General features: G+C 36.3%; 1 protein-coding gene across 2 annotated transcripts in view; it reads left to right on the top strand.

Annotated features, from left to right (window-relative positions):
• Positions 1-16,488, top strand: part of LOC150088706 (corrinoid adenosyltransferase MMAB-like) — a 90,966-nt gene that overhangs the window by 51,763 nt on the left and 22,715 nt on the right. For both annotated transcript variants that reach the window (XM_090369622.1, XM_090369624.1), the window contains exons 6-7: positions 7,867-7,931; positions 8,807-8,866. In XM_090369622.1, coding sequence (XP_090225748.1) covers positions 7,867-7,931; positions 8,807-8,866 — 125 coding nt within the window. The remainder of the gene's footprint in view (positions 1-7,866; positions 7,932-8,806; positions 8,867-16,488) is intronic.

The raw sequence follows: 16,488 nt of genomic DNA on the forward strand, positions 1-16,488 counted from the left end.
ATGGGGATGAGAATGCTGTTTAGCAACTCAGGACATTTGCAAATATTTTGAGTTGTAAGTATAGTGCTCAAATTTGTAGGGATCTTTTAATTTCTGACTTTTCATTTTGTGGTATTGAAATTGTTTTTGTATGCACAGTGCTTTCAGCAGTTGATTTTTTTATTTGATTTAAGAATTAAGTACCTAGTAGTTCAAAACATACAGGCTAGTTTACTTTTGCTGACATGATACCAATATTTTAAATGTTATGCTATATTGTAATAATGTAGAAACATGCACACAAGTATAAAAATTAGCAATAGAGAAAACATAGGTTCTTGTAACTTAGAAATTTGCTATGGTGATTCCCCTGTGAATCTGTTTTGTCCTGTGTGCTCTTTGCAAATACATGTGGAGCTTTCTGTAATTGAAATAACTGATATTGATGTAGAAAGATATGGTGATGACACCATATGTTTCTACATCAATATCTTGTCTTTCATGTCATTGTAGTGTTCGAAGATTATTAATCAAAACATGGTGTTGTTGGACAAGATTGACTCTGAAAACGTGAAAATTATGAATCTGTGAGCTTGATAGTTACTTAAGTGTCTGGCACTATGCCAGTCATGCTCTCTGGAATGAGGTTGACCATTCAGCCACAGGAATGGCATATTGATTTCCGATGTTCCAAATGTAATTTTAATGGGAGATTTATTCAGAGAAATGTGGAATATTTTCTTTAATTATGGCAGATGGAATAGAATTCAGTTATATCTTTCTTTCACAGAAATTGATGCCATTACTGAATAGCTGCCAGTTCTTACAGCAGGACTAAAAAAGGATATATGGTTATCCATATGGGAACTTAATGACAAAGCAAAAACAAACTTGATGAAAAATATAAGGTTATGCTGTAAAAATTCCACGAGACAGATCAAAATGTTCTTGGCTATACTCAGTCATAGCCATACATGCCATACAGGAGAGACTGCTTCTACAGGGATGGGGTACACTTAATTAGTGCAAGAATATTTGCTGATGCTATCGAGTCAGTGTTAGGTTGGTCGGAAAACTGCTAGCTTGGGGGCCGGGGATATACAGACTAAAAGGTTAACAGTGGCTGCATGCAGAGGCAGAAGTAATTCCTGCACTGCTTCTATTACAATGAGCAGCAGCCTGGAAAGCAAGGTAATGTAGATTTCCAGGACTGCTGGGAGTCATAGTGGAACAGGTAAATACGTGGGCTATGTTAGGGTAACAGAGTAGGAACAGGTACATGTATACTTGCATGTACACCAGTGCTAGGAGTATAGTTAATAAATTTGATAAGCTTGAAGTGCTAGTCAAGACATCAAAGGCAGATATTGTTGGGATATCAGAGATATAAGCAGTGCAGAATTGGAATTTCGGGAGTATGATGTGTACAGGAAGGATAGACAGGACAGGAAGGGAGGGGGGGGTTATGCTGTTAGTTAAGAAACACATAAAATCTAAGGAAGTGCATCCAGTTGATGTTGGTGGACAATGCAGTGTTGAGTCTGTTTGGTGTGAAATAAGCACCGGCAAAGGAAAAATGAGAGTAGGTGTGTGTTATAGGCCTAATAAATCTGATGAGTATAATGAGCAATTGTGCAGAGAAATAGAGTGGGCCAGTAAATCAGAATGTCTTATAATGGAGGATTTTAACTTTCCAGATATTGACTGGAACTTGTGGGTTGGTCACTCGCGCACTAGCAAGACTTTTGTAGATTTATTGGATGACTGTTTTCTACAGCAACATGTTCGAGAGGCGACCAGAGGGAGTACTACTCTTTATCTGATTATTCCTGCATTAAGAATTTGCAGTTAAAGGAACAACTGGGTGAACAAATTTGTCAGACAAGACTTTCCCTTAACAAACCCAATAATTCAGACACAGCATTGGTTTGTTAAGGGAAAGTCTTGTCTGACAAATTTGATAGGATATTATGATGTGGTTACAAAGGAACTGGATGCAAAAAATAATTTTGATATCATATATTTGGATTTCAGGAAAGCTTTTGACATTGTTGCACATGGAAGACTATTGTACAAATTGGAGCAGAATGGTATTAAGGGTAAGTTGCTACAATGGATAAAAGGATGGTTAAGTGGGAGAAGACAGAGGGTGGTAATCAATGGGTGCTGCTCTTTGTGGACTAATGTTATTAGTGGAGTCCCACAGGGTTCGGTGTTAGGTCCACTGTTGTTTTGTATATTTATCAATGATATTGATGAAGGTATATCAGGCTTAATGTCAAAGTTTTCAGATGATACAAAGGTTGGCAGGGTTGTTAATGACAGTAATGGCAGTGTGCTACTGCAACAGGATCTAGATAATTTGGACAGATGGGCTAAGAAGTGGCAACTGAAGTTTAACCTTGACAAATGCAAAGTACTGTGTATGGTTAGAAGTAACCCCAGAGAAACGTACCGTGTAGTACTACACTTAAGGTGGTAGAAAATGAAAAAGACCTGGGAGTAATTGTGCAGTCAGATATGAAGTTTTCTGAGCAATGCAGACAGGCTGCCAGGGCAGGTCATGGGGTTTTGTCAATGATATATAGGAATTTTGCTAGCAGGGAAAAGGAGGTGATTTATCCCTCTGTATAAGGCAATGGTCAGACCATGCCTTGAGTACTGTGTACAGGTCTGGAGGCATCATTTTAGGAAGGATGTAGATTTACTTGAGCATGTACAGAGAAGGGCAACAAGATTGGTGAGGGGAATTGAAGGGATCCTCTTACCAAGAGAGGCTTAAGTTCTGCAAATTGCAGTGGCTGGAGACTAGGGACCTGCGCGGTGATCTGGTAGAGGTATATAAGGCCTTGACTGGGTTGATCATGCTGAATTCTGATGGGATCCTTCCACTTGTTCAGATTACAAACCTAAGGGGGCATAAATTCAAATTAAGAAAAGATAGATGTAGAATAGATGTGCGGAAATTTGCCTTTAGCCAGCGGGTGGTTAATTGCTGGAACAAACTTCCATCTGTCGTCGTGGAAGTTTGATAGGTTGAATAAATTTAAGGAGGAACTGGGGAACTGGACAGGCATTTGGAGGGAATGGTGTGATTTTTTTTTTTTTTTTTTTTTTTGCTGATGCTGCATAAGCTCATACACTTGCTTTCTTGGGTCACATGCCACTGCTACTACTACGGTGATCTCAATGTACTGATATGGGAATTACTTAAAGATGTAGCTACCATCAAGGCTAAAGGGAAGGGCTTTTGCTTTTGTAAAGGTGACTACAGTGGACTCAGAGAGTTTTTAACTTCTGTACAGTGGAATCAACTGTGATGATGTTACCAACGTCGAATTCTAAATGGGAAGCCTGTGGCAGAGAAGAAGAATGTATAGGATGCATATAAAGTATCAGGTGACACAGAAGCCTATGGCAGGTATAAACTAGCCTGTAATCAAGTCACAAAGGAGGTTAGGCAGGCGAAGGCAGATTATGAGAAATCTTTGGCGAAGGATGCAAAGAAAAACAGCAAAGAGTTCTTTACTTATGTAAATTCTAAAAGGAAAGGGTTGAATCAGATTGTACCACTTAACATAGATGGATTCACTATTTGATGATAATGCTCAGGTAGCTGACAAACTGAATGAGTATTTTGCATCTAGATTTACACATGAGGAGTTATTCAATGAGGGAAGTGCCAGAAGTTTATCAAACACTAACGGGGAGCTAAATGATTTTGTAATAACTGAGAGCAAAATGGAGGAGAAATTGTGGAAGTTAAACATAAGGAAGGCACCTGGGATGAATGGGATCTATCCAGTTATATTAAAGGAGGCAGCAAAGGAAGAAGCAAACCCTTAGCCATAATTATGAGAGCTTCCTTTGACTCAGGGGAAGTCTCCATGGACTGGAGGTGTGCAAATGTATCACCAATTCACAAAGGGGGTTCAAAAGGTGACAAAAGTATAACTACAGACCTGTTAGTTTAACTTGTGTTCCGGGGAAAATAATGGAATCACTGGTTAAAGAAACATTGCAGAATCATCTAGACAAGACTGCAGTAATAGTTAAGACACAGCATGGGTTTGTTAAAGGGAGGTCTTGCCTAATTTAATTGGATACTATGATGTGGTCACAGAGGAACTGAATGCCAAAAATAATTTTGATATCATATACTTGGATTTCAGGAAGATTTTGATACTGTTGCACATGGAAGACTGCTGTACAAATTTGAGAGGTATGGCATTAAGGGTAAGTTGCTAAAATGGATAAAGGGATGGTTGAGTGGGAGACAACAGACAGTGGTAATCAATGAACACTGCTCTTCGTGGGCAAATGTTGTTAATAGAGTTCCCCAGAGTTCGGTGTTGGGCACCATTGTTGTTTTGTATATTTATCAATGATATTGATGAAGGTATATCAGGTTTAATGTCCAAGTTTGCAGATGATACAAAGGTTGGCAGGGTTGTTAACGACAGTAAAGACAGTATGCTACTTGAACTGAATTTAGATAAGTTGGGAAAATGGGCTGAGAAGTGGCAACTGAAGTTTAACATTGACAGATGCAAAGTACTGCATGTGGGTTGCGATAACCGAAGAGAAACGTACCAACTGTGTGGTACTAAACTCAGGGAAGTGGAAAGTGAAAAAGACCTGGGGGTACTTGTGCAGTCAAATATGAAGTTCGCTGAGCAGTGCAGACGGGCTGCCAGGGCAGGTCATGGAGCCTTGTCAATGATATATAGGAATTTTGCTAGCAGGGATAGGGAGGTGATTATCCCATTATACAAGGCAGTTGTTGGGCCACGCCTGTGTACAGGTCTGGAGGCCTCATTTTAGGAAGGATGTAGAGTTGCTAGAATGAGTACTGAGAATGAGAATAAGGGCAACAAGATTGGTGAGGGGAACAAAGGGGTGCTCTTACCAAGAAAGGCTTAAGTTCTGCAAATTGCAGCACCTGGAGAGTAGGCACCTGTGAGGTGATCTGATTGAGGTGTATAAGGCCTTGAATGGGTTGAGCAAGCTGAATGCTGATGGGATTCTTCGTCTTGCTCAGATTAAGAACCTGAGGGGCACAGTTTCAAATTGAGGAAAGATAGTTGTAGGATAGATATGTGGAAATTTGCCATTAGCCATTGGGTATTTGATTGGTGGAACAGGCTTCCATCTTTTGTTGTGGAAGCTAATATCCTAAATAAATTTAAGGCTGAGCTGGGTAGGCATTTGATGCTGCATAAACTTGCTTTCTTGCATCATATGCCTCTACTAATGCTAATGCCCTACCATTAATATCTGGACACTCCTGCATTGAAAGTTGGTCACATCCTACCCAAGCACCACTTGTGAGACACAACTATAATTATTCTCATGTGCCTTCAAGTGGTCAGTAATATGATTGTGAATGCAAGATGCTGCATTCAACAAAATTAACATGCTTCCTGCAGGGAATGATAATAGGATGCCACATAAGCAATTGGTCTGCACATGATATTTCAATGCCACTGAAAATCCCTAGGTTTATGATTGATAATGTGATCTGCAAATGGAAGTGGACTGGTGGTGATTCAGTCAAAAAATAACCTGTAAAGCTTCAGGTGCTGGTTCCTAAATCAAAGTCATGTCTGTGTTCCAAAAAACTTGTGCATTTGGTGAAATACCACATTCATAGTCCACTTTGAGGTATTAGTCCAATAGTCTATTTCAGGTAAGACCACCTGATACGTATTATGAACATTTTGAGTATAGCAAAGGTGTCATTCTGTCTCACAGTAATGCTCAACTGCATTCAGCAGGAATGGTTTGACAAAAGATGAGAGATTTATGCTAGGGAGTTATGCCCCTCTGCTCTACTCGTCAATGGTATTCTGAAGACACATCGCGCAGATGTGCCTGCAGAATGCCATTTATTCACATGACCAAAGTACTTTTTAGGAGTGTTTGCATATGTATGCATACGCACCTGTTATCTTCACCATTTCCATCCATCTGAATGTAATAATTCAATTCCCAGTGGAGAGATTTTCATGAAATTTTATATTTACTTCTTTTAGAAAGCTTTGTCAAGCCATCCCAAATTTCATTAAAATTAGACAGATAGAAATCCAATAGTTATTATTTTTTTTTTTTCTTTTCATACATATCACATAGGCTATCCACATGCAATATATTCTAGCTGAAGCACTATATATTATGTTTGTTATCATGTGCTGATTGGAGAAATGAATGGGTGGATGTACATCCACCCATTCATTTCTCCAAGTGACTGCAAATTCACTGAAAACATTTCATTTCGGTTTGTGCATAAGTCATTGCTCTTTGAGGATCCCATTAATTTATAATTGAGATCCTCAAATATACTAGATATAGTATATTTGAGTTTACTAAATATAGTCATGAATTGTTACTACTTGCTTATTATATTAATCACAACAGAAACATGAAATATTGTTATATTTCAATTATTATTAAACTCCAGGAAGAAATTGATAAAGCACATTACAAAATTGTAGCATCAGCATACTATGATCTGAGATACTGTTGCCATTTCTTTAATTAACTACTTCACAGTATGAAATATGTGTTGCGATCACAAAATGTTGAATTTTGTTATTTAATTGAATATTAGATTGTGAGATATTTTTATAATATATTATTATTTAATCAATTAATAATTAATTGATAACAAAATAATTAGTTATTTACTTTTCACTTCTATTAATAACAGAAAAAGAAAAAATTCGGTTAATTTAAGAAATTAAATGTACCTGAAATTTAACACACCATGCATGAAATCTAACCTGTTAAGGTGATAAAGCTATCTGAAATACTGATGAGGTGAAATTGGGGCTCTACAATTCTTTGCATTAAAACCCACTTCCTTTTATAAAAGGGGGATTAATAAGTAGGTTTCAAGATGGATTGTTGTGCTTGATAATAATTATATAATTGATTAGACATTGAATCTTTCTATAGAAAAATGTATATTGTTTAATAAAACAAAATTAGTAAAAGTTGGCAGCAATGATGTTAGGCATGTGTTTCTCTCAGCAGGTGATGAATACCTTTCGTATTTTATATTTTGGCCTCTGCTATACGTATAACATTTATTTATTTATTTTTTTTAATTTTTTTTTTTTTGCGACTACCATAGCTCACAGTTTAATGCGTTCACTGCGTCAATGCATATAAGCATTCAACAGTAACCCAAGCTTGCCATAATGCTTACATACATCACAGCACAGCATCCAATGTGCTGTAACACATAGAGGCAGGCATTGTTAAGCTGTCAGTATATGAGTGGTGTAAGAGTAAAGGAATGTGTCTATTCTTTCAGTACTCTGATTGAACTCTGGGCTGTTAGCATCAGCAATTCATTTTTGTTTATAGCTTAGTAAACATTTTTATTTGTTTTTTGCTTGTGTCAAGGTGTTATTTTAGGCATATAGAATAAACTTTCAAAAAAATTTTGAGTTTTGTTCTGATTTATGGCTCAGTCCAAAGTAAGTGTTCACCTTTAGCTATGAATTCTAGACTTTTACTTTTCAATCATTATCTATGAATTTTCAGAATGTTGAGAATTTTGGAATGTTTATTTCTCAACAATCCGAAAATTACTGCACATTGAATAGGCCTCTATAATATTGGTGGCACCGAATGTGTTAAAGTTGATTTAATACTGATTCCAAAGGAGATAATGAAGTTGCTTCCATTATATTAGGTTATGTCATAATATCTTTTTTTCAAGATTCTAGATTAAATTCTACTCAGCCAGAATGCAGAATTTTGCATTTAATTCTTGGCTTTATTATCAGCATTATCCTTGAAGAATGCTATTTAACTGCTTTATCAGAGTAGTATATATATAGAATATATTAGATGAAGTAAAAATTTTCTTGTTTTTAGGGTGGAGGACAAGCTAGTGCGTCTTTACATCTTGCTAGGGCAATTTCTCGTCGTGCTGAAAGAAGGTAAGTATGAATTTGTGTAGTGACTGTGCAAATTCATATTTTGTTTTGATCTGCGATATATGCAAATAGCTGTTGTTCAACATAGATGACATTTCTTGAATATGTCTACTTACTGTGTTGTAAGAAAGCAAAATCTTTAAAATATCTTTATCAGCTTTCTTCCACAATGTCGTTTTTATTATTTAGTGCTTAATAGATACTGTTTTAATGATTATTTGAATATGTCATGACATACTAAAGTGCTGCAAACACAGCCAGGAGATACTGATGCAAATGAAGCCACATTCACGTAGGAAAAATGTTACCAATACTGAGTTATAAGAAACGTTATCAAAACAACACAAGGTTCATGCAAGCTGAGAAGAATTCTAAACATCAACAGACACTTTCATAATCATAAATCAGTCGCACTGAATAAGAATTTATGGGAGACAAATTTTTTATACTAAATGTATTGAAAATACTAAATTTTCAATACATTTAGTAACTGAAAGAAGGTAAATATGAATTTGTGTAGTGACTGTGCGAATTCAAATTTTGTTTTGATCTGCGATATATGCAAATAGCTGTTGTTCAACATCAGATGACATTTCTTGAATATGTCAAGAAATATTAAATTGCAGAAAATATACAGAAAACCTGCATTTCACAGTACTTATTTTTGAAATATCAATTTCAAAAGTGGATTAATAATGACTTTGCATTAACTGATCACATTAATTAGGTTTTATATGCAACGAAAATAAGTTTTAATTCAGTTTTCTGTATATAATTTGTAGAAATTATATTTATTTATAACAAATTAGTTTACAGAGAATTTTTCTTCTAGTTTGTTAATGGATTTATTTGGATAAGTTGTCTTATTTCTATTACAGAGTTATTCCACTTGTTAGGGCAGAAGAAATTGATGATAGTGCCTTGAAATATCTTAATAGGTATATGTCTTTAAATAAATATATATATGTGTGTGTTGTTATTGTTGTTGTTAAATTTGTTGGTGCATCAGCAAGTGTGTGTGTGTGTGTGTGCGTGTGCGTGTGTGTGTGTGTGTGTGTGTGTGTGTGTGTTTTCGAAGTGTGTAATGAATGCATGAAGTTTAATATATACAATAGAAGCCTAAGACTGCATGACTGACTTGATGGATTAACCAGTGCTCTTCCTTCTCTTTTTAAAACATTTCATCTGATATCCATGATGTGCTACAGTCTGTGCCATGGGCACTGGTTTAGTATACTGTCAGCTAGTAGGCTAGTGTAGTACACATGCCCTCCTGTTAAGTTGTATGCTTCCTGAGAGATTGTTGCTATGTTTAAACTGTTTTTGCACCAATAAAAAGTGTTTATTATTGTAATTATATAATGTCTTAATTAAATATTACATAAATTAATGACATATGGATGAAAAAAAAGTTTTCTGTGAACATTCTGAACATCCTGAGCATCCAAATGAATGCTCAGAAAAGACTGTCAAACAGGTCCTGACAAAGCTGTCTCTAAAAAAAAATTACTGTTGAATTGTGGATGAGACAACTGCAAAATATTGGAAAAAATCATAAAAAATCTATAAAGATTTTGTAGTGAATTTTTTTCACAATGACTTTTAATTTCTTGCTCCACTTTAAAGGAACCAAAATTAGAGTAATAGACAATGCATTGTGGCTGTAGTTTATGCAAGAAAGACAACACAACTTCAATCAAAACATCCATAAAAGCAGCATCAAAGGAATGGCCTTAGTCTTAGATGGTGCAGAAAGTTTTACACCAACTGACAGATGGCTTAGATGTTAGAAAAAAAAGTCATGATATTAAGTATTGAAAAGAGATTATCCAGTAATCAGATCTAAAGTCATTTATCAAAAGAGAAATTTTATTGAAGAACAGGCCTAAATTTGAGTTCTATCAAAAAAAAATAGAAGAGATAAATATTAGTCTTAAACAGTCATTAAAAGTTATCAACTATAATTATGTTTTTACGATATAGCACAAACATAGAATGAAATTTCAAGTTCAATGTTTACTAAATCTTGGATAAAACTTTGGCCTTAGGTTGACAACACTGGTGAGTTCTAAACTTTTGAGAGATAATAAAGAACATAGTTTATTAACTGGTTTCAAACAAATTAAAGTTTCAAAAATTTCTGGCAAAAAGATGTACAACAATGAATTCAGTAATGTTTTCCAATAAACATTCACTGATTTGTTGGAAAATGAAATTACTGAAATGCAGAAATCACATAAATACAGAAACAGATGGATCTAAATATGAAAAGAAGAGATTGGATCATATCTGGAGGGTGGGGTGCTTGGGGGTCAGGGACTGGTGGGAGTCATCATGAAACAAATAAATACAAGGGCTGTGTTAGGGTCCAATGCTTGACGTAGCCGAATGGTCAGGAGCGAGAGTGCATAGCACGCGTTCCTTGAGTGGACCAGGGTTCAAACCCGTGACTACTAAATACGATAAATATTTGTATTGACGATTTATTGTAAACTCTACTGACTTGGTTGTCGTGCCGGAGTATAAACAGAAAATTTAATTTTTTAAGAATAGGTGCATGTATAATTGCGTGTACATCAATACTAGAAGTATAGTAAATAAATTTGATGAATTTGAAGTGCTGTCAAAACATCAAAGGCAGATATTGTTGGGATATCAGAGACATGGTGTCACACAGATATAAGCAGTGCAGAATTGGAATTTGGGGAGTACAATGTGTACAGAAAGGATAGACAGGGAAGGAGGGATTATGCTGTTGATTAAGAAAAACAAAATCTAAGGAAGTATATCCAGTTGACATAGATGGGCAGTGCAATGTTGAGTCAATTTGGTGTGACATAAGCACTGGGAAAGAAAAAATGAGAGTAGGAGTATGTTTTCGGCCTAATGACTCTAATGAGTACAATGAACAATTGTACAGAGAAATAGAATGGGCCAGGAAATCAGATTATGTTATTATGGGGGATTTTAACTTCCCAGATATTGACTGGAACTTGTGGGTTAGTCACTCTGTGAGTGACTAACCCACAAGTTCCAGTCTTAGTATGATGTGGTTACTTTTGTGGATTTATTGGATGTATGTATGATGTGGTTACTTTTGTGGATTTATTGGATGATTATTTTCTACAGCAGCACGTTCGAGAGGCAACCAGAGAGGGTAATACTCTTGATCTAGTTATCAGCAGTGATCGTTCATGTATTAAGAATTTGCAGATAAAGGAACCGCTAAGTGGCACTGATCACAGCGTACTGATGTGGGATTTACTTAAAGATATAATTACCATCAGGGGTAAAGGAAACGGTTTTTTGTTTCCATAAAGGTGAGTACAGTGGTCTCAGACAGTTTTTAAATTCTGTACAGTGGGATCAACTGATGATGTTATCAACAGCAAAATCTTAATGGGAATTCAAGGAATTAATTGTGGAAGCTACTAAAAGTTTCATACCAATTAAGAAATATTGTTCAAGGTTTAGGCCTAAATGGATTTCAGATAAACTAATGAGATTTGTGGCAGAGAATAAAATGCATGGGATGCATATAAATTATCAGGTGACACAGAAGCCTATGGCAGATATAAGCTAGTCTGTAATCAAGTCACAATGGAAGTTAGGCAAGCAAAATCGGATTACGAAAAATCTTTGGCAAAGGATGCTAAGAAAATCATCAAGGACGTCTTTACTTATATAAAATCTAGAAGGAAGGGGATGAATCAGATTTTTCCACTTGACATCGATAGTTTGACTGTTGATGATCCTGCTCAGATAGCTGATGATCTGAATGAGTATTTTGCATCTACATTCACAAAAGAGGAATTATTAAGAGAGGAAAATGCCAGAAGTTTATCAAACTGTAACAGAGTGCTTAATGATTTTGCAATAACAGAGCAAAGTGGAGGAGAAATTGTGGAAGTTTCACATATTAAAGGCACCTGGAGTGGATGGGATCTATCTAGTTATATTAAAGGAGGTGGCAAAGGAAGTAAGCAAACCTTTAGCCATAATTATGAGAACACCTTAAACTCAGTAGAAGTCTCCACTTACTGGAGATGTGCAACTGTATCCCCAATTCACAAAGAAGACATGAGTAATTACAGACCAGTTAGTTTAACTTCTGTTCCGGGAGAAAATAATGGAATCACTGGTTAAAGAAGCATTACAGGATCATCTAGACAAGACTACAGTAATAATTCAGACACGGCATGAGTTTGTTAAGAGAAAGTCTTTAAATTTGATTGGATAGTATGATGTGGTTACAAAGGAACTGGATGCAAAAAATTTTGATATCATATACTTGGTATTAATGGTAAGTTGCTACAATGTACAAAAGGGTGGTTGACTGGTGGACTAATGTTATTAGTGGAGTTCCCCAGGGTTCAGTGTTGGGCCCACTGTTATTTTGTATATTTTTCAGTGATATTGATGAAGGTATATCAGGCTTAATGTTGTTTGCAGATGAGATGATACAAAGGTTTTCAGGGTTGTTAATGACAGTAATGGCAGTGTGCTACTGCAACAGGAGTTAGAAAAATTTGGGCAGATGGGCGGAGAAGTGGCAACTGAAGTTTAACATTGACAAATGCAAAGTACTGCATATGTGTAGAAATAACCCCAGAGAAATGTACCTACTGTGTTGTACTACACTTAGGGTGGTAGAAAATTAAAAAGATCTGGGGAGTAATTGTGCAGTCAATTAAGGGAGGAAAATGCAGAAGACTGAAGAGCAGTGCAGACAGGCTACCAGAGCAGGTCATGGGGTATTGTCAATGATATACAGGAATATTGCTAGTAGGGAAAGGCAGGTGACTATCCCTCTGTATAATGCACTGATCAGGCCACACCTTGAGTGCTGCTTACAGGTCTGGAGGCCTCATTTTAGGAAGGATGTAGAGTTGCTTGAGTGTGTTCAGAGAAGGGCAACAAGATTGGTGAGGGGAAAAAAGGGGGTCCTCTTACCAAGAAAGGTTTAAGTTCTGCAAATTGCAGCAGCTCAATCAGATCACTTGCAAGGTGATCTGACTGAGGTGTATAAGGCCTTGAATGGGTTGAGCACGCTGAATTCTGATGGATTCTTCTGTTTGCTCAGATTACGAACCTGAGTAACCATAAAAATCAAATTGAGGAAAGACAGTTGTAAAATAGATGTGCAAAAATTTGCCTTTAGCGAGCAGGTGGTTAATTGCTGGAACAAACTTCCATCCATTGTTGTGGAAGCTGATAGCTTAAATAAATTCAAGGAGGAACTGGACAACCTTTTAGAGGGAACGGATGTGTGAAATTGGGTTTTTTTTTTTTGGCTGATGCTACATAAACTCATATGCTTGCCTTCTTGCTTTACATGCCTCCATTACTACTATATCCAGTGCAAAATAATTTTTCATGCAGCAGGATGACAAATGTTTCCCAAAAATGCCTTAGATACAGCTATATGTTATTTTGAACAACAGCCTGATTCAACAGTCAATGATATGATGTTTATAAAGAAAAAAAAAAGTGGAGGAGCTGCTGCAAAATATTTTATCATCTAAACCAGGGGTGGGCAACAGCCGGCCCGTGACAATGTTGAATCCGGCCCCCTCGGTAAATGCATAAATATAGAAAATCCATACCTGACTACACTCGCCGTAAACATTCGGCTTAATTCGGTTCAATCGGGAATCGCAGCCAGTACAACAGTAACCAAGTGATTCTACGCAGCGTTAAAGAGTTATTTCCTAATTATTATTGTAGCATCGATCGAACGAAGTTCCTTTGGGTTTGACTTCTTATTGAAAAAAATAATATTGGTGCGAGATATTTTATGTTTTATGCCTTTTCTAATTATTGCAATTTTTAATTTAATATAATTTATAGCCCATAAAATGAGCCAATTAAAAAAAAAAAAAAGAAATTGATGCCGAATGCCGCATTTTCAATGATAATTGGACATTCAGATATTTAATTGCAAATATAGACGATAAAGCTGTTTGTTTGGTTTGTAACGAAACTATTTCCGTTTTTAAAGAATATAATCTAAAAAGGCATTTTTCAAAAAAAACATTTCGTAAAATATAAGCTATTTTCACCGGAACAAATGAAAATTGAAGCAGAAAATTTAAAATGTGGTTTGCATAATCAACAAAATACTTTGAAAATTTTGTCAAAACAGATAGAGCTCTGACAAATTTAAATATTGTATTACATTAATAATTTGGTAATTCAAGTAATATAACATTTTTTAGGTTCTGATTTTTTTTATTAAATCGTTCAATCTATTCCAGCCCGCATCATGATGCGAAAATTTCATTCGGCCCACTGACGAAAAAAGTTGCCACCCCTGATCTAAACAGATGAAAGTTACGGATTTTATGTAAATGAAAGTGCATGTTTGTGTTTTAAATGAAAATAAAATTCTTAAGGCACATACATGTGCTTTTTATGTTTCCCTTCTTTAACTGACTTTTTCAGTTTTCCTCTGATTTTTCACTGTGGGTGATGCTATATGGCACCAATCTAACTTCTCCATTAATGTTGGTATTGCTCAAGGCTTAGTTTTTTTTCTCCCTCTCTTTTCCTGTTGTGTATTAATGAACTTCTGCTGACTGAAAATCCTATCCATAGTTATACTGATGATAGTATGCTACATTCCACTTTCCAGTTTGAGTAACCATTCCCTGCATAACAGCCTTGACTTCTAACATATCCACCAACAAAACGGTATTCTTACCACCAATTCCTTAAATGCTGATCTTTAGATAATTTTCCAGTGGGGAAAAGAAAGCTGTCCTTTCTTATTTCTCTCAAAACAGAGATCCACTGCTCATATGCTCATCTTCAATGACACTCATACAGATCACATATCTGTATTAGGGATTACTCTAACCTCTCTTGGTATATGCACATCACAAATATTGCATTTTCTGCATCAAAAATATTGGGCTTTCTTTTTTGTTCCTGGCATTACTTTTCTTCTTGCCGACCGGGCTAGCCAGGGGAGTAAAGTGCCTGCCTGGCAATCCAAAGGTCGCGGGTTCGAATCCCGCCTCGGGCTTGGATCAAAGTACTGCAAAAACCTTGGAAGGTGCATTATGGCCACAGAAGCCGATGTGCCAACAACTACCAAAAAAAAAATTACTTCTAACTATTCATCCTGTGCAAACCTCAAATCCAAAGCTTCTACTTGATGAGCATGAGGCACAATACAGTGGCAACCCCCAAGGCAGAGTGTGCTGGCCCCACAGAAGATAACTTTTGTCAGTGACTCTATTGTCAGGGAAACAATATATTTCCCTGACAATATATTTAAACACATTCCATCTGTTTTTGCTAGGGGCAAAAACAGATGACGTAGAACAGAGATCAACTTTCAAGGGCACAAAAGGTGATATTATTGTACATGTTGGCACTAATGATACTGAGTAGATCTGAGTCTACTTGCTTAACAAGTACAGGTCAGGATAGGGGATAACATGATAGAAGAGAGTACGTATTGAGAGCCTTGTCAATTAATTGGGCCCTGGAGAGAATGTGCATGGGGTAAAATTTTTCTCAGCATAGTCTGTGCTTGTTAACAGGAGAGACTGCTTCTACAGAGATGGGATAAACTTAAATAGAAAGGGTGTAATAATATTTGTTATATTTCCTAAATATTTATTAACAATAAATATTTGCTAAATAATATTAACAAGCACAGACCACACTGAGAAAAATTCTACCCCATAAGCCTTACACAGTCTCTCCATGGTCAAATTGATTGTGAAGGCTGTCGTGTACTCTCTCCTATCTCGTCTGGGCAGAATTGCAGACACTTTCAATTTAACTTGTAACTTGTTTTCAACATTGCCCTGTACTTGTTAAGTAAGTCTGTAGATCTCCTACTCTTAATGTAATTAGTGCCAACATATACAATATCATCTTTTGTGCCCTTAAAAGGTGATATCTGCTATACAACACCATCAACTTTTGTCCCCTGGCATACATGCCTTGGTTCTATTCCACCTACCCTTTTTGCAAAATATATTTCCCATTTCCCTGACAATAGTCACCAGCAACAACTAGCTCCTGTGGGACCAGCACATTCTGCCTTAGGGGTTGCTGCTGTGTGGCATTGATGTGAGCAGCTAAGAGTTTGATGGACCCCCCCCATTTAAATCCTTCAGGGGCACCCATCCTGTTCTTCAGGCTCCCTTCAATACAAGAATGTAGCAAATGGATTGTATCCATATCTCCACTTTAATTTCTGCTTACACTAAAGCTTGCAACAGCTGTAAACAAGTTATTAATAAATCCAAACTAGATTTTAAAAGAGCTTATAGTAAGAAACTTGCTTCTTGCCCAAATGATACTCATACCTTCTGGTCTCTTGACAAAGCTATTGGCTACAATAGCTTTGTCAAGATATTCTTCTGATATTACATTGATATTCTGATATTCTTCTTCTATCACACCAAACACATTCCATTCAGTGTCTTCTTGGTCTTCTGACAGAAAGACATTAGAAGAATGCTGAATAATCTTCTCTGTGTCAGAAGTTTCTTGGTTGGTCCTAATGGCATTTCTCCACTTGTTCTTAAAACATGTGCTC

Source organism: Mastigoproctus giganteus, chromosome 3, assembly GCF_048544385.1.
Source record: "Mastigoproctus giganteus isolate SK-2022 chromosome 3, ASM4854438v1, whole genome shotgun sequence".
NCBI classification, from domain to species: Eukaryota; Metazoa; Arthropoda; class Arachnida; order Uropygi; family Thelyphonidae; genus Mastigoproctus; species Mastigoproctus giganteus.